Source organism: Lethenteron reissneri, chromosome 10, assembly GCF_015708825.2.
Source record: "Lethenteron reissneri isolate LAM-NWPU_2019-01 chromosome 10, ASM1570882v1, whole genome shotgun sequence".
Lineage (NCBI taxonomy): Eukaryota > Metazoa > Chordata > Hyperoartia > Petromyzontiformes > Petromyzontidae > Lethenteron > Lethenteron reissneri.
This window is the reverse complement of record NC_083788.1, coordinates 9,864,948-9,888,938: the sequence shown is the minus strand read 5'-3', so window position 1 is coordinate 9,888,938 and position 23,991 is coordinate 9,864,948. Positions and strand designations below refer to the sequence as shown.

General features: G+C 49.5%; 1 protein-coding gene across 2 annotated transcripts in view; it reads right to left on the bottom strand.

Annotated features, from left to right (window-relative positions):
* The window catches only part of LOC133340595 (glucagon receptor-like), a 38,752-nt gene extending 15,016 nt beyond the window's left edge, over positions 1-23,736 (bottom strand). The window contains exons 1-8 of one of the 2 annotated variants that reach the window (XM_061548947.1): positions 23,431-23,736; positions 19,866-20,118; positions 17,799-17,895; positions 15,934-16,044; positions 14,711-14,823; positions 12,876-12,982; positions 12,168-12,324; positions 4,824-4,983 (exon numbers count right to left, since the gene is read on the bottom strand). In XM_061548947.1, the coding sequence (XP_061404931.1) occupies positions 4,824-4,983; positions 12,168-12,324; positions 12,876-12,982; positions 14,711-14,823; positions 15,934-16,044; positions 17,799-17,895; positions 19,866-19,919 (799 nt within the window). In that variant the 5' untranslated portion in view covers positions 19,920-20,118; positions 23,431-23,736. The remainder of the gene's footprint in view (positions 1-4,823; positions 4,984-12,167; positions 12,325-12,875; positions 12,983-14,710; positions 14,824-15,933; positions 16,045-17,798; positions 17,896-19,865; positions 20,119-23,430) is intronic. The other variant, XM_061548948.1, reaches the window with a different exon arrangement.
* Between the last annotated feature and the right edge of the window lie 255 nt (positions 23,737-23,991).

Here is a 23,991-nt window from a genome sequence, read left to right as displayed (position 1 = left end):
AAATGTGGACAGACACACACACACATAAAACTACTGGATTATAAGACCGCAGCCCCAATTGATTTTATTTTGCTTTAATACACAGGGTGAGAAAAAGTGTGTTTCGTAATCCAGAGAAGACGGAAAATACCATCCGCATCCAAGAGTGAACAGCTGGCTTTTCATTATAACACCGTGAGTCACACGGCCTAATGAAACTGCCATATAAAGCCATTAACACCGATTATTTAAAAAAAAATATTTAAAAACGTTTCCAAAAACAATTCTTTATTCTATTTTGGGGCGGTGGCTAGTTTGTTTATTCTGAGTTCGGGAGTCTGTGATTGAGTCGCAAGACCTGCGGCCAAATAACTCCTGTGTGTGTGTGTGTAGCTTTGCCACTTTCTGGGCAAACTCGGACAAATGCTCCGTGCCATATTCTGCCTCGACGAGGAGGGCGGCTGTTGAACTGCCTCCTATTTTGGGCTGTGTGTGCATCCGCGAGATAATAATTCTGAGGTGTTGTTTTTTTATTTCACCGAAATAACAACAACGGTTCCAATAAATATTCACGTATAAAAACAATTAACTCTCCTACCCCACTGATTTAGTAAAGCTAAAGTGATGAATGCACATATACCAAACATTCATTAATATTTGCACACACGCAAAAGACAAAGATACCCCGTACAGCCTTAACAGTCGGTTGAGGCAAGTGCTGTCAGTGACCACCTATATAAGATCGGAACAGCACGCAAGGGGCTGGCTGGGTGACCAGCACCACGCCTGGCCGCCTTTGTCTCCCCAGTGGCGATGTTTACACACCACACCAGGTACTCGTTTGAGGCTGAGTCGACCTAGGGGAGGCCCAGGACCTGTTCGGATACTCGTCACCGGTGTTGGCTGCGAGTGGCAATCGAACTCGGCTTCCCGAGTTTCTTAGCGCAACACACTCACCGCTACAGTACCGCTCCCCACACACACATATACACACATAATGTAGGGACAGTGCGTGGCCAGGTGGTCACCAGGGGTAATTGCAGCAGGGGACTACGGGGGGATGTTCGTGATTGGCTGAGACAGTTCGGGGAAAGAGGGCGTGGCCCTGGGGGGGGCGGGGCCACGCCGGGGAGAATATCACACGGCGTCACAAAAAGTCAGACCCCCCCCCCCTCAAATATGACGTCACAAAGCTCAACCCCCCCCCCCCCCCAAAAACCACATTTCCATTTTGAAAATAAAACATGCTTCAAATCGCTTTCAACTATTGTCATTGTAGTGCGTATTTAATGTGGCGCTGCACTCTGATGTTGTAGGAGAATTTTTTTTATTAAAAAGTCTATTCCATTAAGTAGAACGCGTTGTCTATGTTTATTTAAAGTTGCGCATTTTGATGTGACGTCACATTTCTCACCCCACCCCCCCCGCCTCTCGTCACACATTGTCACAAATGTCTGACACCCACCCCCATCAGGTGCGTGACGTCATTTATGGACGGCCCCTTGGGTGCTGTCCTAGCTCAAGTATCTGTTGTGATTCTAGCCCAAGTGCTGTCTGCTCGTCTTAGCTGAGCACTGTGGGATATGAGTGGACGTCATCTGCGCGACATGCCCTAAAAAATCAAGCAGAAAGACAGAAGTTGTTCGAGAGTCATCACACATACTTGTACAAGCACGGTACATACATACAGGTACAAAGACACAGATCTCCCGTATAGCCTCAACATACTTTTGGGGCAAGTGCAGTCAGCGAGCACCTATTAAGTCCGGAATGGCACGTGGGGGGGTAGTGTGGTCGGCGCCATGCCTGACCACCTTTGCACCCCCCAGTGCTGATGTATACACTTCACACTAGGAACTAATTTAAGGCCAAGTACAAGAACGATTTATAAGATTAGTACTGAAGTGAGCGTTGCGTGGCTCGTAGTTGGTGGGTCGACTTGACCCGTCGCCTCTCCGGTGTCGACACAACGAGGATACCACAGTGGAGGTGCCGCACAGGCACGTGGCATTTCTAACCGCTGCACACAGGAGACGGAGTGCCGTCTGATGCTCAACGCAGTGGGAAAACCAACATTAATCTGAACGCATCGCAAGCGTATAATAAGCGCGGCGACACCGCAACACGCATACGCTGCCGTGGCGTAACGGTTAGCACATCGGATGGGACTTGCAGTCCAGGTGGTGGCTGCCGGTTCGAATCTCCAGCTGTGTCAGTTTAAACAATGGTAATGTTGCTTAAAGCGCACCCGGACACACTCACCCGACCCTGCCCCGCCTCTGCCACCCAAGCAGCAGTATGAACCGGTACACCGCACCACATTCGACGCGGTGTGGCGCAGTGTGGGTACTCTGACCTCTGCCAACAAGTCTGCTCAGTTTGAAAGAGGAGGCGGACATGCGTTGGAGAGGGAGCACTTTCGAGCTCCCTCGAGTGGAGGCCATTCAGCCAGCAGTGGAGCCAGCAAGGCATTGCAGGGCTGCTCCTTTACCTTTTGTCGTTTTTGCTACCCATGCAGAAAGAGCAGCGGTACGTGCAGTGGTTGGCTTACTGGACAGCACTCCAACTCGAGTTCGATCTCCGGCCACGGCTAACATCAGTGGCGAGTGCTATCTCAACGGGTCCTGGGCCTCCCCTCCCCTCCTTCGCCGACCTGCGCTTGACCAGTGCGGTGAAGTACGGTCAAATAACCGCCATACCCGACATGGCGCGTGGATGTACCTCAACCAAACAGAGCACAGACAGAGGGGGCTGTAAAGTCTGCCACATTATGAATATGCCCCCGCATCACAGTCATAAACACCGTTGAGCGTACATCAACACGCACAACTGCGCGCGTGCAGAAAGCGTAAGCAATTACAGGTGACGAATGACACACACTCGGACGCGCGCGCGCGCACGCTTCTGAGGAGCACACAATTAGTTTCCCTTTGCGCGCTGCGCTGTGTACAATCCGTCACGTGCGTTTGACAACTGGCCCCGTCGGTCTGCTGTAAAAACTTGGGCCCGTGGCCGGAGGATTAAACAGCCGCGGGTGGCGCTCACAGGCAGGTCACAAAAACCAGCAAGTTCGGTCCCCCCGTGCCATCGCTCCCGGCGTGCCAAGGGACACGTGCAGCGGCGGCGGCGGCGGGCATGCACACGTTTAGAAGGGAACGATTTCCCGTCGTCCCTCGGCCGTCCGTTCTGGAAAGGCCGCGACCACGGTCGAGAATTCCCCTCCTTTTTAGGTTTTGTTCTACGGCCCGCGGTGAGCCGTGCGTCGCTGTATAGTGTTAAGGTCGGCGAGCGATGACTTGTTTTCGTTGTAAAGCAAGGCGATTATTTAATAGTGATTTGGTAGAGTGTCCTCAATTGCGCTTTTTTTTTAAAACACCGGTTCCTCGCTTATCCCCTCTTAGCCCACCTCATGAACAGCAAAGGTATCTTAAGCAGACACGGGAGTTAGATTCTCAAAATCATCTGTTACTTCTCAGCGGGCCCTTGTGACTCCACCTCTTTCCGACAGGTGACCTCTATCTGCTGCTCGAGTAAACAACTCGCGTCCATCTCTAACCTCAATAGGCGATGCATTATACATTCGGCGAGCACACTGCTACAACCCTCCTTTGGTGTACATCAGTGTTGTGTTCGGCACCTTCGGTTCGCACGGTTGGCTACGTACGGTGCAAAAGAAGTTCAACATACATAATTTTCAGAGGGGGGGGGGGGCACTTTCGCCGATAAGACATCAGCGTTAGGGCCGCCACACCATTTGAAACCATTTGGGGGTTTGACAGCACGATAATGATGGGGGGGTGGGGGTGGGGGGTGTGTTTGGATTTGTGTATTGTCGGGGGCCGCACGTCAAGGGTTGTACTAAAGGCTACCAGAGGCCGCCAGTGGCCCGCGGGCCATGCAATGAACATCACCGGTGTACAGAATACAAGGGCGATTTTTGAAACTCACAGAATAAAGCCAAAACACCCGTGGTTCCTCACAAGCGGTTTTGACGCGTGTGTGGGCGTGTGTGGGGAGCGGTGGTGTAGCGGTTAGCGCGCTGCGCTATGAACCTGGCGACCCGGGTTCGATTCCCGCTCACGGCCAACACCAGTGACGATTATCTGAACCGGTCCTGGGCCTCAGCCTCAAATGAGTACCTGGTGCGGTGTGTAAACATCACCACTAGAGAGACAAAGGCGGTCGGGCGTGGTGCTGGCCACCCACCCCCTCGTGTACCGTTCGGGCCTTCATAGGTGCTCGCTAACAGCACTTGCCCCTACAGTCTGTTAAGGCTACACGGGGGATCTTTGTCTTTGTAAATATATATATACCCTGACCCAGACAGACTGGGAATTGGCATTTGTGTTCAGGTGGCAGGAATTAATTTGAGCCGACATCTGGTACCGGCGTTGCCGCGTTGAAACTTTATTGCAGCTTGAACACTTAAAACTTCATGACATAATACTGCGCAGTGATTCATTACAGACCAACGCTGGCACGAGAAATATGCCCAAGGTTTGGTCTGCGGCAAAGGTGTCTAACAGTGACCACGAAACAGTACCCACGCCTAGATCCCTGCGGTACACATCCCGCCACGTGCTTTCTGCACTGCCCTCTACTGCCCAAAACAACAAATAAAGTTGATCATCTATTATCCGGCTTCCGATATTGTCCGGCGGTCCCGGGTTCGATTCGTCAAAAACCTGCTCCAAAAGTTGCAACCCGGTCGGGCGATCGACGCAACCGATTAGCATGCCAAAAAAAGAGTAGCTATGCTTGATTTGATTATTGAACATTATACATATAGTACATTATACAAGAAGAGGAGGAGGAGGATGACGAAGAAGACGCACGATGCTCACCCCAGCCGATGAGCAGGTAGAGGCGGAAGTGGGCCTCCTCGGAGAAGACGGTGACCGAGAGCAGCGTGTGCAGGTAGAGACCCTCGACGAGCAGCCAGCAGTAGTTGGCCACGATGCAGTACTGCATGAGCACCTGGGCGGTGCGGCAACTCACGGCTGCCTGGCGAGAAGGAGCGTGCGCGGGGGGGGGGGCAAGGGCACGCACAGAAGGTAAAAATTCTAGATTTGAAGCTTTCGTGACTGTAAGGATTCATATTCTTAGGTTTTTTTCGGTAAAGTCACCATGTAGGTAAAAAATTAAATTCATAAAAGTTAAATTATAAATAAAAAATCACGACGTTTCGGAGGCAACACAAGCTTCCGTCTTCGGGTGTAACAGTCACAGCACGATAGCTTGTGTTGCCTCCGAAACGCCGTGATTTTTATTTTTATTTTACTTTTGTTTAACTTTTATCAATTTAATTTTTTACCTACATGACTTCACCGAAAAAAAACCTAAGAATAAGGTAAAGATTCCCACCACCCCACCCCAGGATAGCCTTAACACATTGTTTGGGGCAAGTGCGGGTAAGAGACGTGGTGGGGTAAGCGTGGGGGGGGGTTTGCGTGGGAGGGCAGCACCACGCCCAGCCGCCTTGGGCTTCTTAACACATTGTCCTCCTGCGGAGGGAGCTGGTAGGAACGTTGGGTTGCTCGGTCAAATGGCCAGGGTCAACGGCGGCGTGGTGTATTCCGCAAATATGCCCGACTGTGAGGGCGGGCACAAGCCGGCGTGAGTAGGTTAAACGTTGAGTTTTATAAGGGCACCACGGGGGGTGACCGGCCCCTCCCCACGCAGCCCCACCCCTCCCACCCCCCACCCAGCCCCACACTCCCCACCCAGCCCCTCCCTGCACGACAGACGGACGGACACAATAATCCCCTGTGGGCTGGTGGAACCGGTGGGTTCCTTACCAGTATAATTGCCCTATAACAGGAACTCATTTGAGTCGATCTGGGGTCGACCCACCACCGGCTCAGATCATCGTCCCCGGTGTTGGGTCGTTGAGTGGGAGTTGAACTCGCGTCGCCGTGGCTCAACGCGTCCCGCTGCCTCGACTGCGGCTCCATCGTAGTTCTTTGACCTTCGTCCATCGTTCCCTTCGAGCGACGAAGCTGCTGCCCGAAGCCGACAACCTACTTCTCCATCACAGCTTCTTGTCGGGTCATTCACGCGCGTCTCTTCCCAAATCCACGCGTTTGCTCTGTCTGTCTCACGGAAATCCGGTCGCATCCCCACCAAACTCGATGAGATGGGCGGCAGAGGTTACGCGAGATATTATTTTCTCAGCGGAATAGTCTTCGCCGGCCGGCTGGCTGGCTGTGTAAAGCGAGCGATACATTGTTATAAAATAAATGCAGCAGCATTTGTACCCTTTACAATTTCTCAATTCGAGGATTGTTTATACTGCTTTTGAGCAAAGGCTGCCCTTGTAAACTCCAGATATATACACACACACACTGTGCAGTGTGTGGGACAGATGAAAAGTCAATAGTGATTAGGGCCAGGGTTTCAGCGGGTCAAATCCCACCTCCGCCCAGCGATACCGAGGAGCGAAACCAGAGCATGCGCTCGCTTACAATGGGGACACCAGAGGCCGTGACAATTCACTTTCTAGAGTAAATTGACGTGTGCCCTCTCTGTCGCAGGTTGCCTACCCGACAGCTCGAATACAGCATAATACAGCGGTGCGAGAGAGTACACTGCGGATGCGTCAATACGTTACGCGAAATGGTGTTGGCGCTGGAGTGCGGAGTTGTCAGCGTGCGAGAGCTGTCGCGCTGCTTTTCGAGCGCGGTGGTGGCCTGAGTTCGATCCCCGGCCACGGCTAACATCGGCATGCGGAGTGCTGTGTGAGCCGGCCCTGGGCCCCCCCCCCCCACCGTCACCAAACCGCATTGACCAATGTGGTGAAGAATGGTCGAACAATTCCCACGATGATAAAAGCCTGTACATTTTAACGTATCGATGTTACAAATTCCCTTATCAACTTCCCAGAATAAAACTCCCGATGCCAGACGTTTAGAGTTTTTAATTGGGGTGGGAATGTAAGACAAACCGATAGTTTGTTGTCGATGATGAATGACGTATTGAAGTATCGATGTAAAAAACATCACAGGGTCACCGTTTAACCTTTACACACCGCTGGGGCAAGGGCCCATGAATGCTGGCACGCGGCGCGAGAGGGTGGGGTGGCCAGCACGGCGTTCCCTGTCCGCCTTTGTCTCCCCCGGTGCAAATGGTGACGCGAGCCACAGCCTGCCAAGCTGGAGGGTCAGGACTTCCAATTGCCACTGAAACAACACGTCACGGCCTAGAAAACGAGCTCGTGTCACCGCAATCATAGCGCAGGTGCAGCGATGATCGATGCACACGCACACGGGCACGTGCGGGTTTGCTGCTCTCATTTCAAGCGTGGTTTTTTTGGAGTCAATTCTCATGATTGAACGGCGGGCTCTCTGCAAAAGGCAATTTGTGTTGTTGTTGTTTTTTATCTGCACCAAACCGTCGTGGTTGCTTTACGCAACCAATCCCTGCCTACTCGAATCCTCCGCTCGGGGTCAGCAGGGCTCGGTGACTGCTGGTCGCACTGATAACGGCTGGTCAGGGCGTGGGCCGTCGCGTTCACAGCCACGGCTGTGAGATTAACCCAGGGGGCTCTTGGTGGCTGTGTCTTGGAAAAATATACCGAATGCTTTATAATGGTTCAAACGCGTACACCATATTTCTAGATTTGAAGCTTTCGTGACTGCAAGGATTCATACTCTTAGTTTTTTCGGTAAAGTCACGTAGGTAAAAAATGAAATTAAAATGAATACAAATTTATAATACAAAAATATTATTTTATTTTTATTAATTTTTATTTTATTTTTTACCTACGTGACTTTACCTAAACAACTAAGAGTATGCATACATCACAGCCCTGCGACATCGACTATCGGTTACATGGGGCGGTAGGGCAGCACAGTGAGTACCTGGTGCAGTGACAAGGCCCTGGGGCTCGACTCCCTTAACTTGGGGCCTTGTCTGCGTTGAGTTTGATAATTGGTTTTTTACCCTTCTATCTGGCTACAAAACTGACACTTTTTTTTTTACAAGGAGTCATGTTTGCATAGAACACAATACCTGCAGTCATAATGCAAACAAAAAACATAACTATGATAATGATATGCACTGTCCTTGAATTGTATTGCTCCACACCCGAGACAGCTTTCCTTAGAGCCTAGTCTCACATGGGTTGGACCAGATGACGCCAAAAGGCGCACAACTCAAAGACAGTGCACCATCAGAGTATGAGAGCTCGGGGTAAGCATTTACACCATTGGTACCTCATTTGCCAGTAAAAAATAAGCTAATTGTTTTTTTACCCTTTTATCTGGCAACAAAACTGACACCTTTTTTACGAGGAGTCATGTTTGCATAGACCACAACTTCAAGGACAGTGCATACATTATCAGAGTTATGTTTTTTGTTGGCATTATGACTGCAGGTATTGTGATCTATGCAAACATGACTCCTTGTAAAAAATATTTTTAAAATATAAAAAAATAAAAAAATAAAAAAATAATAAGGTGTCAGTTTTGTTGCCAGATAGAAGGGTAAAAAAACAATTATCATATTTTTTACTGGCAAATGAGGTTCCAATGGTGCGTTGAGTTTGTTTGTGTTTAGTTCTCCCCCTTCCCCTGCTCTGAATGGGTTTCCTCCGGGTTCCCTGCCGTAACGATGAAATGTTACCGGTGAAAAAAGAAAACCGCTCGGAAAGGAGTGTCGCACGGAATGATCGATCATCAGCCACGGCCAATCCACTGCTGGATGAGGGCCTCCCCAAGCCGCTGCCACCTCTTGTGATCCTGCGATGCAACGATCCACCAAGCAACTGCGCACGAGCTGATTTTATCGCTCCATCTCCGCAGTGGACGTACCCGCAATGTAATTCCCGATTCATTTTCTGTGGCGCAACAGCGAATTACGTTTGCACAATTTGCGATTCCTGGCGTGATACAGTTGTTGTTTTTTTATCGCAGGCTTTCGCGACCAGTATTATTCATAATAGAGGGGTTTTTTTGGGTTAGATCGCGTAAAATATAAACGACGCATTTATATTTACACGATGTAACCCAAAACAAACATTGATTACGGTTGTTTTTGTTCAAAAATTTCCTTTTGCCTTTGTCACCTTGGTAGGCCAGGCGACTGTTGCACAGGAGACAATATCCTGGGCCTTGAGCTCCCAAACTGGTGAGACAAAATAAACTTGAACATGGCTCTGACGGATGGCGATCATAGAGGCATCTGTTCTGTTCGCCGCTGTACGTATGCATGTTCAACTTCCCAAGTATCCATGTATAATGAACTTCATCTTCACCGTACGTAGCCAACGGTGCGAACTGGCGGTGCGGGGCAAGGCCAACAAACGAAACGCAAAAAGCAGTTCCAAAGAAATGAGCTTGTCAATCTAGGCGATTTAAAAGTGGATAACCTCCGGTGGCTTCCTAATATTGGCAGGAAGAGCGTTCCAAGAAGGCCGCAGAAGCGCGTCTGAAAGCGGTGACTGTCCTTGTTCGGTGGCCAGCTGGTTAACGTGACCCCACGCCTCGTCAGGTCTCTCTGATCTGCGCAGGGAAACGCAAGTGGCTCCCCCCCCACCCACACCTCCTCCAATCGTCGACATGCAGCGCTAAGTGGTGTCTGCTTCAACTAATTTGCGGAGGACGTGCGCGTGGGGCCACAAGCAGCGCGGGGGCGACGCAAGGTCTGATACCTGGAAATTGATTTAACGCGCGTGTCAAAAAGCTCCAGGCCTCGCTTGTTACGCTCAATCACTGCGCGGCCGCTTGATTGCGCGGCGCACCACAATTGCCCCTTTGTTGCACGTGTACATGCACGGCCCTTTATGAGGGGCTCCCCATGCTGCGAGGGTCGTGGGGGTTATTTGACCATACTTCACCGCGCTGGTGCAGAACAGCGATGGATTTTTCTTCGCTGCCCTCCGCCGCCCGCCAAGCCTGCTGCTGCTGCATCCAGGTTTTTTTTTTGGTCTCGTTCAAGTTCAAGTTCATTTATTAGGTATAGCCCTGTGAGCCATTCGGCTCTTGAATCGGGTGCAACCGCAACAAACAAGTAAGCAATGAAAGACAACATTTTGAAGCCACGACACCCACGGGGGCCCATGACCTCTTGCCCGTGACCCTTCAACGACTTCACGTGGCACCTGTCCCGACACGAGGGCCACGGCGACGGCTGTCCGTCACCGAGGAGCAGAGGTCGCAAACGGGTTTTGATTCCTTACCCGTACCCGGCCGCACCAGGGTCGCAAACGGGTACCCGTACCCGTACCCGGCCGGGTACAGGTAGCTGGGTATCGGGTAGGGTACGGGTATCGGGTACCCGGTTGCGACCTCTGCCGAGGAGGGATAACGCAAGCGGCGGCCGTGCTGGCCGCGTCGTGCCTGTCCATTGTTGTGCTGGTTTTGTTCTGTCGCCACGGTGGCGAGATGTTAATTGCCTCACCTGGTATGCGGAAGGTCGTGGGATCGATCTCGACCTGCATATTTGGAGTTTTCACGTCTCTCCCCGTGGTCGTGTGGATTTTTCTCCAGGTCCTCCGGGTTTTTTCCTCCAAATTTAGAAACATGCGTTTAGAGTGTTTGGCTGCTGTACATGTCCACGTGATAAGCCACTTAATTGGGCTATCATTCGTGGCCAGGTCACTTCTGAAAAAAAGCTATATTGCTCAGTGGGCCTTGGGTGGTAAAATAAAAAATAGTTCAGTTTCGTTTCTGCTCTGATCTGTCCCACGAAAATGGCCGGCTCAATTCTCGTGGAATCGGTGATGAAAGCAGAACACATGAAACGTTTAGTCGTTATGTTTTTGTCGTTATGTTTTTGTCCACTGGTATAAAGAGTCGGTCATCCTCGCAGCATCTTGTGGTCGAACAACGTCGGTCACCGCAGCGCGTGCTCTCAGATACGCTTCTGCGGCCGTCCGGAACGCTCTTCTGGTATTAGGAAGCCACTGGAATTATGCACTTTCAAATTGAGATTTAAAACTAATCTATTTAGAGCCGCTTTTCGCGTCCAGTTTGTTGTCCTTCCCCACAGCAACGTGCTCAAGTAATTGCATTAGTAATATCCATTGTTTCAGGGTCTCGCAACTGGATCATGGCTAAAAAATAAACGGCGCGTGCAGCTATGCCACAAAACATTAACATCGACGGCCACAGCAAAGGGGGGTGCCTAATTAGCGAGATGCTCGCACCGCACCGCCTCCGAGAGCTTTAGACAGTTGACCTTTCGCTCGGATTTGATACGTTGCGCATCGACTCGTGGAAGAAAGCAACAGCCACAGGCGCGGTGGCAGGATACGCGCACGCTGCACTCCGATCGCAGGGACGTGTTTGTTCATTCATCTCGCTGCTCGTGAAAAAAAAAATGCCATGTTCTTCGGATTTTTTTCTGCAGTCTCTGACGTGCCGTGGAGAACGATGAACGGACAGAGGGATGAGGCCGTCCACCGTTGCCCTCCGCCCGCACCTCTGATTAGCACGGTTGGTTACGTGCGATGCGAAAGAAGTTAAACACGCATTACGTTCACACATGCGGTTGTTAAAAACGCCCGATTGCCATCTTCCGTGGGATCTGGACATCATCATCGTTGTCATTATCAGCCACGCTCAATCCACCGCTGGATGAAGGCCCCTCCAAGCCGTCGCCGTCTCTCGCGAACCCACGACGGAAGAGGAATAGCAGTACTCCGGCCGGCACTCGCACACGAGCTGATTTCATCGCTCCCTCTCCACCCGCGCATATACTATTCTTCCACGCTCGTCCAGACACCTTTGAAGAGGTGGCAGTGACTCACACATACACGCAACAAAGACAAAGGATCCTGTGGTGGCCTAGGGAAGGCCCAGAACATACACAGTGCACAAAGACAAAGATCCGCCGTATAACCTTAACAGACTGTTGGGGCAAGTGCTGTTAGCGAGTAGCACGTCTGAAAGCCCGCACAGGCACACGAGGAGGTGGGTGGTCAGCACCACACCCGGCCTCCTTTGTCTCCCCAGTGGCGAAGTTTACACACTGCACCAGGTACTCATTTGAGGCTAAGTCGATCTAGGGGTTGACCCACGCCCAATTCAGTTAATCGCAACACTACCACTCCCCCTGCAGTGCACACACACTCATGCGCACACTCACACACTCATGCACGCACACACACACACACTCATGCACGCACGCACACACTCACGCGAAACACACACACACGCACGCACGCGCACACACGCGCACGCGCGCACCTCTGCACTCAGGAAAGCTCCCCATTCGGTGGCGTTGCTCGGGTCCACCTCCCAGTGCGTCTCCAGGAGGGCATCTTTCACCAGGATGGACATGGCTCGAAGGATGAACGACCCGAACAGGTTCATGTGGATGTAGTTGCGGGTGCAGTGTAGCCTCCTGCCCAAGAGAGAGAGAGAGAGAAGAGAGGAGAGGGAACGCCTTTGCTCTAAAGCAGTATAAACAATCCTCAAATTGAGAAATTGTAAAGGGGACAAATGCTAAATTTCGATTTAAAGCTTCTTTCGTGACTGCAGGGATTCATCTTCTTGGTTCTTTCGGTAAAGTCACGTAGAAGGGAAATAATAAAATAATAAAAATAAAACATTCAATAATTCTCACGACGTTTCGGCCACAACGCAAGCAGCCGTCCTCAGGTGAAGACCAGGTCTGTCGGGAAGACAGGCCTGGTCTTCACCTGAGGACGGCTGCTTATTATTTTATTATTTCCCTTCTACGTGACTTTACCGAAAGAACCAAGAAGAAGGGACAAATACTGTGCATTTATTTACAATAATGTATTGCTCGCTTTACACAGCCAACCAGCCGGCGAAGATTATTCCGTAACCTGTGCCGCTCATGTCATTGAGTTTGATGGGGATGTGACCGGATTTCCGTGAGACAGACAGACCCACCCCCCCCCCCCCCCGTGCACCGCGTGAGGGACCCACCTGAACATCAGGAAGGTGGCGAGTGCGAGCACGAGGGCGGCGAGCGAGAGCGAGTAGCCGACCGTGTACATCTTCTTGAAGCCCTCGAGCAGCCTCCGCGTCCCGTTCTGCAACCCGCAGTGGCCGTCGCGCGAGTCACCACGCTGTCGTCGCGTTCGTACGCTCGTTCGCCACGGGGAAGTCTCAGCGAGTCTCAAGGGCCTGCCAGGTTGTTTTTTTGTTGCTGTAGTAGTTGTGGTAGTAAAGGGGGCGGTCGTGCTGCTATTCGTGTAATCCCACTTGAGAAATTTGCAGGGACATTTTTCAGCATTGGGATTTATGTCCCAAGATCGGTTACAGTGTACGGGTTTTTATCTTCTTGGTTCTTTCGGTAAAGTTACGTGACTTTACCGAAAGAACCAAGAAGATGAATCCCTGCCGTCACGAAAGCTTTAAATCGAAATGTATGGGTTTTTGTTTCAGTTTATTACTATAATTATTATATTTAGCTATGCTAGGAAACCAGAGAACGCGGAGGAAATCCCTGCGTAACAGCGGGGGGGGGGGGGGGTGGGGGAATGTACAAAACTCCACGCAGAACGGCACCCGAGTCGCTACTCGAAGCCAGGGTCCCTCCTTGCTGCGAGCGGCGCTCACTGCACCCACTCACCGTGATTAGCAGGGCTGGCTACATGCGGCGTGAAAGAAGTTCAACACGCATGCACACACACACACACAGCGGGGAGATGGAGCGATGGAATCAGCTCGTGTGCGAGTGCCCGGGGTAGATGATGATCGTTATCGTTACATCGTGGGTTCACGAGAGACGCCAGCCGGTTGGAGGGACCTTCATCTGGTGGTGGACTGAGAATGCTGAGAATGGCTGATAATGACGATGTCCGGATCTCACAAGAAGATGGCAATCGGGCATTTTTAACAACCCGGCTTCCATTTGATTGTTTGATATTTTTATTATTTTATTATTTCCCTTCTACGTGACTTTACCGAAAGAACCAAGATTATGAACCCGGCTTTCGCATGTAGAAATGTGTGTATGTTGAACTTCTTTTGCACTGTACGCGGCCAACCGTGCTAATCGGAGGTGAGTCTGCGTTGAAGCCGCCGCGTGTTTACAGGATGCCCATATAGGCCAACTTAACATACATACTGCCGCCCAGATGTCAGCAAAAACGTCAAGAAGAAGAAGAGTGATGATAGTGGAGACAGGGAGCGCAAATGGTCATGAGAAGAAATTGATGGCAAGCGCAGCAGCAATAACGACGTTAAATCCCAAAACGAAGCGACGATGTTATTGTTCTAAATTGACCCATGGCAACCTCAAGTGTTGCCTCGTTTAAAGGATGCCAGCGCGTTAATGCTCGTGCTGATTGACACTAATGAAGCCACCCATGTAAGGGTCTGAATGTTCCTCTCCTGTCCAAACACAGCCCTCCTTGCGAATGACACTTTCCCATCCATTTCAACAGAATCTTTGACACGTTTTGTGTCTTGACATAAGGCATCTGTTGCTTTCGGGACTTTGAAGGGTTATTTCATTTAGACAAAAAATTATTTCGTACCTTTTGTCAACCCTCATCATGTGCGGGAAGAATCATCATACCGATTTAAAGCTTTCGTGTCTGCAGGGATTCATCTTCTTGGTTCTTTTGGTAAAGTCACGTAGAAGGGAAGTAATAAAATAATTAAAATATTTTTTATTATATTATATTATTATATTACTTTATTATGTTTTATTTTTATTATTTTATTACTTCCCTTCTACGTTACCTTACCTTGCCGAGGCCTAGCGTGAAGCGAGCTAGGCCAGCCACGGCGGAGCGTGGGAAGCGTCTTACGTCTTTGGGCGTCTCGTCCTGGCACTGCGAGATGTCCCTCCAGGGCAGGCCATCCCCGTCCACCACCCACTGCCCGTCCGCGCCGCACCTCCGGAACGCCAGCCCGCCTCGCACTGCCGGCCACACCGGGAAACACCAGGGGCTTCATTTCTCACTTGATTCTTCCCAGAACGCTGCCATAGGCTCACCTGGCTTTGGGCTTATCAGTGTTAGGCACTAGCAGTGGAGTGCAAGATATGTACGTATGTTCTAGCCAAACGTGCACATCGCCAATATCACTTTGCCCTATGTTTCTATTATAATAATAACAAATATTGTAAGTTCTAAATAAAGTGACATTGTGTGAGGCTGGGTGCCGAAATGATTCCCAGAACGGCGTTCCGGGCTGCTTCCGGCTGCAACGAAGCCCTGGGAAACGCAGAGCGGTGTTGCTGTAACGATTCTCCGTGTGGACTCGCTGATTCCTTCCTCCCCCATCTCTCTCGTTCTCTCGTCTTGCTCTGCTCTCCCTCACGCTCAATCAGTGCGGGCCTTCTGGCAAATTGGGAAAGTTTTACCTTCTCTGTAGCTTCCCCCACAGTCTACAAAGTTCTCTCTCCAGCCGTCTGCGCTGCCCTCATTCAAAGTCCAGGCTTTTGAAGATCTTACTCTCATCCTCTGCCGACGACCTGTCCCCTATCTGCAACGTGATGTCGATCAATCGTAATTCACTTTTCTTCCTGCCCCCGTCTCAGATTCCGACCGTTTTGCTGGAGTTGCGGCTCGTGTTACCGCGTGTCACAGGCTTCAGGTGCTTGGCGCAAGCTGTGATGGAACAACTGCAGGGCAGCAGTTACTACCTCCGTAGCTATCGAGTAGTGTGCAGGCACTGCAACTGCACCGAAGCCCCTCGGGCCAGAGGCGCTGGGCTTTGAAAAAGGGGGGACAATTTGACAGGGAGCCCCATCTCATTGTCTGCACGAGGGCCCATGCCAACGAGGCCACGCCAGCTTCTTCCATACCCGCTCCTTCGCTTGTCTTTGCTTACACTGTATATTCCTGGATTATTTGATTATGTTCGTTTGACACGCATATTGATTTGACCGTATCCATTGGCTTTTTAAAGCACTTTGAGGGAGGCTGCTTTAAAAGGCTCCAGCGAGTCGGAAATACAATTACGATTGTAATTACGATTACGCTTAATGCGCGCGTGCACATGCAAACGCCTACCCAATATTGTTTACCTTTTTCAAACCAAGGCATGAATGGGGGACAGGACACGTTGACCAGAGAATCGGGCTGCCCATCTGGCCAGCATGCATACTGGTCGAATGAGCGATTGCAGAAGAGGCCTGCTGCACACAGTGGCACGGAGAGAGAGGAACGGGAGATAAGAGCACGCGTAAGACAAGACTGCCGCCGATATGTTGGTCAACCATAAACAGCCCCCGCAAAATACATGGCAGCAGATATGTATTATGTATCGTGTTAAACCGTGCTAATCATAGGTACTTAATGACGCACAAATGGAATAAAATAACAATAATAATCTCCAGTGCGCGACTGTGATCACCACCCGGAACGGAACCACAGAACATAAAACGAGTCTCTGCTCGAAACACAAACACGATGGAGGAGGAGGCATCATCATCACGGCAGCGATGCACCCACTCTGCTACACCTGACTGCAGTTATCTTGGCTCAACCACCTCAACGTAAAAACATATTGTAGTTGTTGCTCTACATCAACATCAGCCGTACGATGAAAAAGATTGGTCAAGCCTTGTAGAATCCGTAGGGGAGTACCGAATACAAACCAAACTGAGACGTACCCTGGGAAGAGAAGTATCTCACAATATCAGAAGAAGGGAGAACTTCATGTAAAAAACATTGTCTTCAATTGTATATATATATTCATTATTATTATAATGATGTATATAATTATTATAAAGCAACTGACAAAAAAACAGGACTTGCAATGTCTCTGGGAGACTTACAGATTTCCCAGAAGAGCTACCTCAACAAGAGGATTATCCTGGAAAAACCACAACAGGTTTGCCAACACTTCATGCAGACATGGGAAGCAGAGCTGCAGAGAGAGAGGAGGGGTGAGGGGTGGTGGCTGAGGGGGAGGGGGAGGGGGGAGGGGTGGGGGAGGGGAGGGGGAGGGGTGGGGGAGGGGTGGGTGAGGGCTCAAATCTGAGGGGGTCTCACAACGGCCCAAGGGGGCTTTAGAAAGGGCTGAGAGGGCCACAAAGAGGCCTCAACAAGAATCTTGCCCCAGGCCTCCAAAGTATTTTTTGTGGCCCTGGGAGAAAGCCTACATCATGGCAATACTACTGGGTTAGTGGCCCAATCTGGAGTGCTCTTATCAATACCATCTGGTAAGCCAGCAATATTTGTTCAGCAATCCTGACTGCTATTTTTATTTCATTATTTTTGTCGTCACACGTGTTTACCGAGTCTCAAGTCTCTTTTTCAGGAGGATCCGGTCAAGTTTTTTTTTTCGCAGTAGGGCATAGCGATTGCTATGTATAGTCTCAATTGAGTAATTTGTGGAGATTGATTTCGGACTGTGACGCCGGAACTCTTGTGAATGACATCACATGATCTTTAACGTCCACTGTGAAGCAGATGGCGCGTAGTCGTGTTCTTTTTTCTCACGGTTAATACACGAGCAGTCGCCCTGGTTAATACACCGGCCGCATTAACCAGGGGGACCTCTGGCTTCGAACGGCGAACCTCTGTGAAAAAGTGGTGAATGCTCTGCCGCTTAGGCCACGTCGATATTTAGGCCCAGGAGTTCGAAGCTGTCCCAAGGTTTTCTTGCTTGAACCAATGCCGATGGATTAGCATAATAACCCTTGGCAGGAAGAACATATTTTGATTCAATTAGTTACATCATGTATTACCCAGAATGGCCCAGGGCTCACCGAATGTTTATATAACATTTGTACTTAACTACATCCTGCACTCCAAACTCCGACAACTGAATTTGTAGTTATCACTCATATTTTAGGATTGTTTTCTTCGTTTGGGTGAATTCAAAATTAGGGATTATCATCCCGAATACATTTACACTTCAAGATTACATTGCAAAGCTCCTTACCATCCGGATGCGGCTGAACCTCCATTTTGTTTTTGCACTCCATGCTGTAGAGCATCCATTTTGTGTAGGTGTCCATGAGTATTTTGCTGTTTGTTCCCTGACAAAACGACAAAGCAGAACACAATACAGCACAATCAGTGGTGGAAATGGGCCGGTGCGCCCCAGAGTACCGTGGTGGGAGTGAAAATTTTAACCCAGTGACTGCGTTCTGAACGGAATCAAGGATTCATGTGTTTATTTATTTGACTCACAGATAGGCCTCTCGACTAACATCGAGTCCCACAGACACGCACAGAGACCCACAGATAGATCGACACAGATACCCACATGCACACAGAGACCCACAGACATGATCAGAGACCCACACATGGAGCAAAGCTCTTCCTTCTCCTCAGATCGAGTGTGGGTGGAGGGAATCATTTATGAGTTCCCTCCAGCAATATCTTCCCATTTCCAGCCGTAAGTACAATACATTACAATTAATATTTATATTGTGTCTAAATGCCACCGCGTCACAATGCCTATGTTATTATGTTATCTGTAATGGGTTAACATGACCCATCTTTGTCCCTTACAGGTGAATTGTGGTGCTTATACGGGACAATTCATGGAACCGCCAAGAGGATGAGTCACTTCTCACACATCTATGTTCTCCGCAATCGACAATGAGGTTGCCACCTGTCCTGGTTTTCCCGGGATCATTCTCTTGTTGAAATAGCCACACGAGGACATCTGTAATGTAAGTCTTCCAGAGACGTTAAAAATTCCCCTTTTATTTGTCAGTTGCATACGTAATAATATACATACCACTCGAGACATACCACTCACCTCGTCTGTCGTTCAGAGTCCTTTCCCTTGATACGTCCCCACTTTTTTGTACCCCAGAGATGGCAACTCCACATTCAAGACTAAATCTCAAGATAAAACATTCTGCCATGGGCTGCTTCAATTGACGAGAATATAACAGTTCATCGCTTACAGCAAAAAAACGCCACTTTTTTCAAATTTTCTTACTGTGGTTTTCACACCTGATGATGATTGCTTGTGTTGCAATCGAAACGTCGCGAGAATTCTATTGTTTCATATTTTTATTATTTTATTGTTTCCCTTTTATGTGACTTTACCGAAAGAACCAAGAATGTGAATCCCTGCAGTCACGAAAGCTTTAAATCAAGATTTACACTTGTCTGCCAAATTGTATCACAGTAATTTAGATTGTTTTTTTTATCATGGTTTTTGAGCAAGGGTTTCAAAGGCCCAAAATACCAAGCGGCACTATAAATGTGTAAAGAGAAGAGTCAATACGTTTTTTTTTTTGAGCAAACGTTGGGAAAAGAGAGTCGATCGAGAGGGAATTGCAAAGCCGAGCAATGCGAGGGGAAAATTAAAGTCCCCAAAGAGCCTTTGTGACCTACACTACGGCGGTGGAACAGAGCGGTGGTGGAAGCAGCCGGTCTGGTGAGCCGAGTCCTCAATGCGGTTGGAGGAGTCCATGGGGACGGTCACCGTGGCCGCGGCGATAGAAGAGCAATAAGGAAGGCGACTGACCGCCGGCGAGCGAGTGACCAGAGTCAATTGACGAGTGCTGGCTCATCGGTCAACCCGACTGCTTGACATTGAATTCTATGAGGTGCGGCGGGGGTCGGAGCTGCAGTTCGGCTTGCGAGTGCTACAGGAGCTAATGCAGCTATGGAGCGTAACTTTGTTTCAGGATGGGGTGCGACACAGTGCTAAACTAATATTAATTGCAAAACAGAAAGAGTAACGATGTGATCCGCACTTTGGTCTAGCTCTCACCCCCTGTGTATAATGAGGAAAGAGTGTGAAGTCCACGGGGGGCTGAGACCACTTTGAACTCATTTAATCTCAGATTTAATCCAGGCTGTCGTCAGTTAGCCTTAGTGATGCCGCCGGCTGGATTAAAATGATTTGGCAGGCCAGATTTGGCCCAGCCCGTGAGCCGGTATTTCGTACAGCTCTTCTCTTGAAATGCTAATCGGTCGAATTTTGACATCAGGGTGGGTGTGAATCAGTGCATGCCTAGTGTGGGATATGCTGGAGACCCACCGGCATGGCAGAAGCGAGCAACAGTAACCACATCTTGCTGATATTGAGCCCCATGTGTGACGAGGTCCATCGGCGCCGGCAGATGTGCTTCAACGTCCTCCGCTCATGAAATATCGGGGGCCGCGCTCGCTCACGCCCGGTGGATCGCGATCACCGTTCGGCATCGTCTCTGCGTCGGTGTCAACGCAGCTTCCGGAAAAATCACCTCGGTTTCATGGAACTTCATTTTGACGACTTTGCATACCCAGAATGTCTGCAAAGGACAACAACAAAATGCGTAAATATTTGTTCTTTCCGGATGTGGCAGAATCAAGCCACATGCGCATTCGTCGTGCATGTGAACGATATTTTAAAAAAAAATACATCAACGCATGAGCGCGGCACGTCGCTCATGCGATACGCAGGGAACTTATGCACAGGGCGGAATGTATATGAAAAGGTTACATGTGTGGACGTCTAAAGAAGGTAAGTTTACACCATCGCACGCAAATAGTTTACTGGACAAAATGATTTAAAAAAATAGTGCAAACTGTTTAAGCAAGGGAGAATGCTTTACTCTACTTTGGAAACAAGCGAAGGCACAACAAGTGATCATCTTTCATATTGCCGATGTAGACGCAAGCAACAACTACAATGTCACATTCAGCTGGTCAAGCCAGATAAGCGCGTCAGAAGCAGTGGAGTGTATCGCCCGTGATGTCTCTTTCGTAGATGTGGATCGGGGCATTGCGTCGTGAAACGTTGTACGGTCTGTTCTGCATGACCAAAGTCACACACTGGAGAGAGTTTCATTTTCTGGCAAGGTTTATGCGGTGGATGCGATTTAGAGTGGACCATGAGATTCGTGGGAGATCAAACCCAAGGATCTTCTGCGCTGGGTCTCTCACAATGAATTTGTGAGTTCTTTTGAACTCCATTCATCTCTCCAAGCTTCATCGGGGTGTTGAACTCGCATTGTTGAAGGTTAAAGCGCATGGATCCAAGGGGGGCTTGCCGTGACTTCAAGCGATGATGAGGGATGTTATTGGCGTCCTGATGAAGGGGCAGGCGACCGTTTTCCCGGAGGGTTGCAGCATTGAGGCCGATGGGTGGGGGGAAGAGATGTGTGGCAGTATGCGAGATAAATAATTAATTCATGATTGCTGTCGGATTTGTGAGGATCTCTACTGTATAGACAACGAAAGTTATTCCATAGAGAATGTATTTGGCAATTGTCCACAGCACATAAATTATAGCACATACATGATTTTACGTGCTATGAACAAAGGTCGTTGCCCTTCAATGTCACCTGGTGTACATATATATATTGTTTCCATTACGGTCACTGTGCTATTGACGGACGTGTTGATATTCTTGCGCACGTGTCGTTTCAACGCTTGTCCCTTAGTTTCCCGTGGCTCGCAGAACTGGGGTGGACCATCGCGGTGTTCATACACACTCCGCTCCCCCGTGCTATCGACCTTTTTTTCTGAAAGAACCAGGAATAATCAATCGCCCGTATTCCTGCTGCCATGCCCTTGTTGACTTAGCTTGCTGGTGGGAGCCCTTGTCCACTGGCCCTCCCGAAATAGCTTACGATTGTTGCGGGGTTTTTGTTGTTGTCTGCGATCACATTCAAGAATTCTTAAAAACATAAAAATATACATATATATCCTCCCTCTCACAGCCCAACTGCGAAGAGGCAACATGTGTGCAAGTGCAGAGAGTTAGGTTTGCAGATACGTGCAGAGGCAAAATGCAACAGTCATTTGATTTCGAGGTCAACATGCCCTGCGTTATGGCCTGGGATTGCTCCCAGTAAACGTGGTACGTTGGTTGGGCCAATGGTTTTTTGCCGACGTTCGTCCAACGGTTCTCACCGCAATGCCAACGTTGGCCCAAATTCGACATTTTTACTGGGGGAAAGAGGGAAAGGGAAGAGTTTACGAGCATACTGAGGGAACACAAGGGGCCGGGGGAGGGGGGGTGTTTGCAATTTTTTTTTCTATCATTCGTCGATTAAGTCGATTGTTTGACTATAAATTGTCATCGACTACTTTTTTAGGGGGGGGTCGATTGCTCGAGGCCCCTTTAAAATTGCCGGACTGGCCGCACATCTTCCATCCTGAAGGTGGGAAACCCCCTCCCCGACTAGCCGCGCCCAATGATGATGATGATGGCGACGAGATCGCCAAGCTCTGTCCATCACCTCCCGTCTAGCGATGATAATTGTGGCATCGGAGTTTGTAACAATTTGTTCCCAATTTTGAGGAGCTAGGCAGCTCAATGTAAGGCCCCCACCGAAGGCAGATCTAGAAACTTGGCAACGGGGTCCCAAAATTATAATTTAATTAGGGCTCTACATTTTATATAAATCTTTTTTTTAAACATTCAACACATTTTCTCTGGTGAATATCAATAACATATCAATTTTATGGATTTCAAGTGGAAATCGCCCCCATCACCCCCCTCCCCTCACAACTTGGATCTGCCACTGGTCCCTCCAGCCAAAAGTGACGTAAAAAAATGTCCCGGTGAGACATGGCAAGGACAAAAATGTTGTTTTCACAGCTCGTGGCTGTGCGTTGTCTTTACCCCCTTAGACTCGCCCCCGCCTGCCTCTCCCCTCTCTTCTCACCCTGCATGGAAGGGGCGGAGGAGCAACTTGGAGGTTCGGGCTCAAACGTGGCAGGAAACCTCGAAAGACGTAGCCAGGCTAAGAGGCAGCGATGCGTGTCACGAGGGTGGGGTGGGAGAGGGCAGCTCACCAAGACAGTCACCGGAGCCGCACCGAGAGGTTGGTGACCAAGGTGGAGGCCCATGGTGGTAGGCCTCAACCTTGGTGGCCTGAGACCACCGGTCCCCGCGTTTCCCATGCCAGGTCACGAATGTACAGAGAGGTCACGTGTCCACGACTCCAATCCACGCGGTGTTGGAAAGGCGTTCATTTCACGTTGTGCATTCGAGTGTTTTGCCGCTGCAACATGGCATTGATATAACTTTCCACTTGATGATAAGGCACTTCGTTGAGCTATCAATTGTTGGTCATGTGGCCTCTGAAAACGAGCTATATAGCTCAGTGGGCTTTACCTGGTAAAATAAAAAAAGCTTAGTTTTTATTTATCCTGCACGGTATCCATGCCGCAACCCTCCCTAGGAGAGGGAAGGTGGGTCTGACCCATGGTGTGACAGCTGAAGTCCTAAAGCCAGATTGTGACTTCCTGCAAGAGCAGACCTTGATGGTCGTGTGTCGACTTTACAGCGAATATGCGACCTAGCAAATGGAAGCGGGTGATGGTGATAAGGTGTGATGGCATGAAAGAAATTTAGAATGATAACCACTTGACTTTACGTTTGGTCCCATCAACGAACAATAAACTGGCTTGTGCCTGTGAATTCGGTGAATCACGATCTCTCGCATTGCCTCGTGCTCAACAGCTGTGCTGCGATTCAAAAAATGCGAATGCGCCTGTACACTCTGGAGGGACAAAGCTTCGCATCTGTCAAAGGTCAACCCGTAAGTGTTCTAGACTCGGGTTTCGTAACGGAAAAAAAGAAATTGCAATGAATGGCAAGTAGACTTCACCTGCTCGATTTCGGTCTTGAATCACCCGATAAATTCCGCTGTCGCGGCCGGTATGACCCTTCACGCAGGACGCGTGTTTGTTTTAAAGCGGTTTCCGCCGCGCTCTCTTTATCGAATGTTTGGTCCTTTCCAAACGTTGCTCAATTCCGTCGCGTCGCCGTCTTCAGGCGGCCAGCTGCTCGTGGCGACAAGTCGTGGATCTTCTCACGCGGCGGTCAAGTCGTTGGTTTGCCTACTCCACCACGAACGTTCACGCAGGCACCGCTGCTCCGCCGTTGTTGACCCGTCTTTTGACAGCGTCGTCACGAAAACACCTGGCAAATGAGGACAAAAGAGTGTTTATCGAATATTTGGTCCGAATTTTTGTTGCATTTTAAATTATTACATGCCCAAAGTCGTAACGTGCTTGCAAATACAATAATACGATTGGCACGGTTGGCTACGTACGGAGCGAAAGAAGATCAACATACATAAACTACCAAGATAAGTAAACTACCAGCATCCAAAATGTGAGCGACGAATGCGTGAAATTTTTTTTTTTACAAAATCACGTTCCCTGCA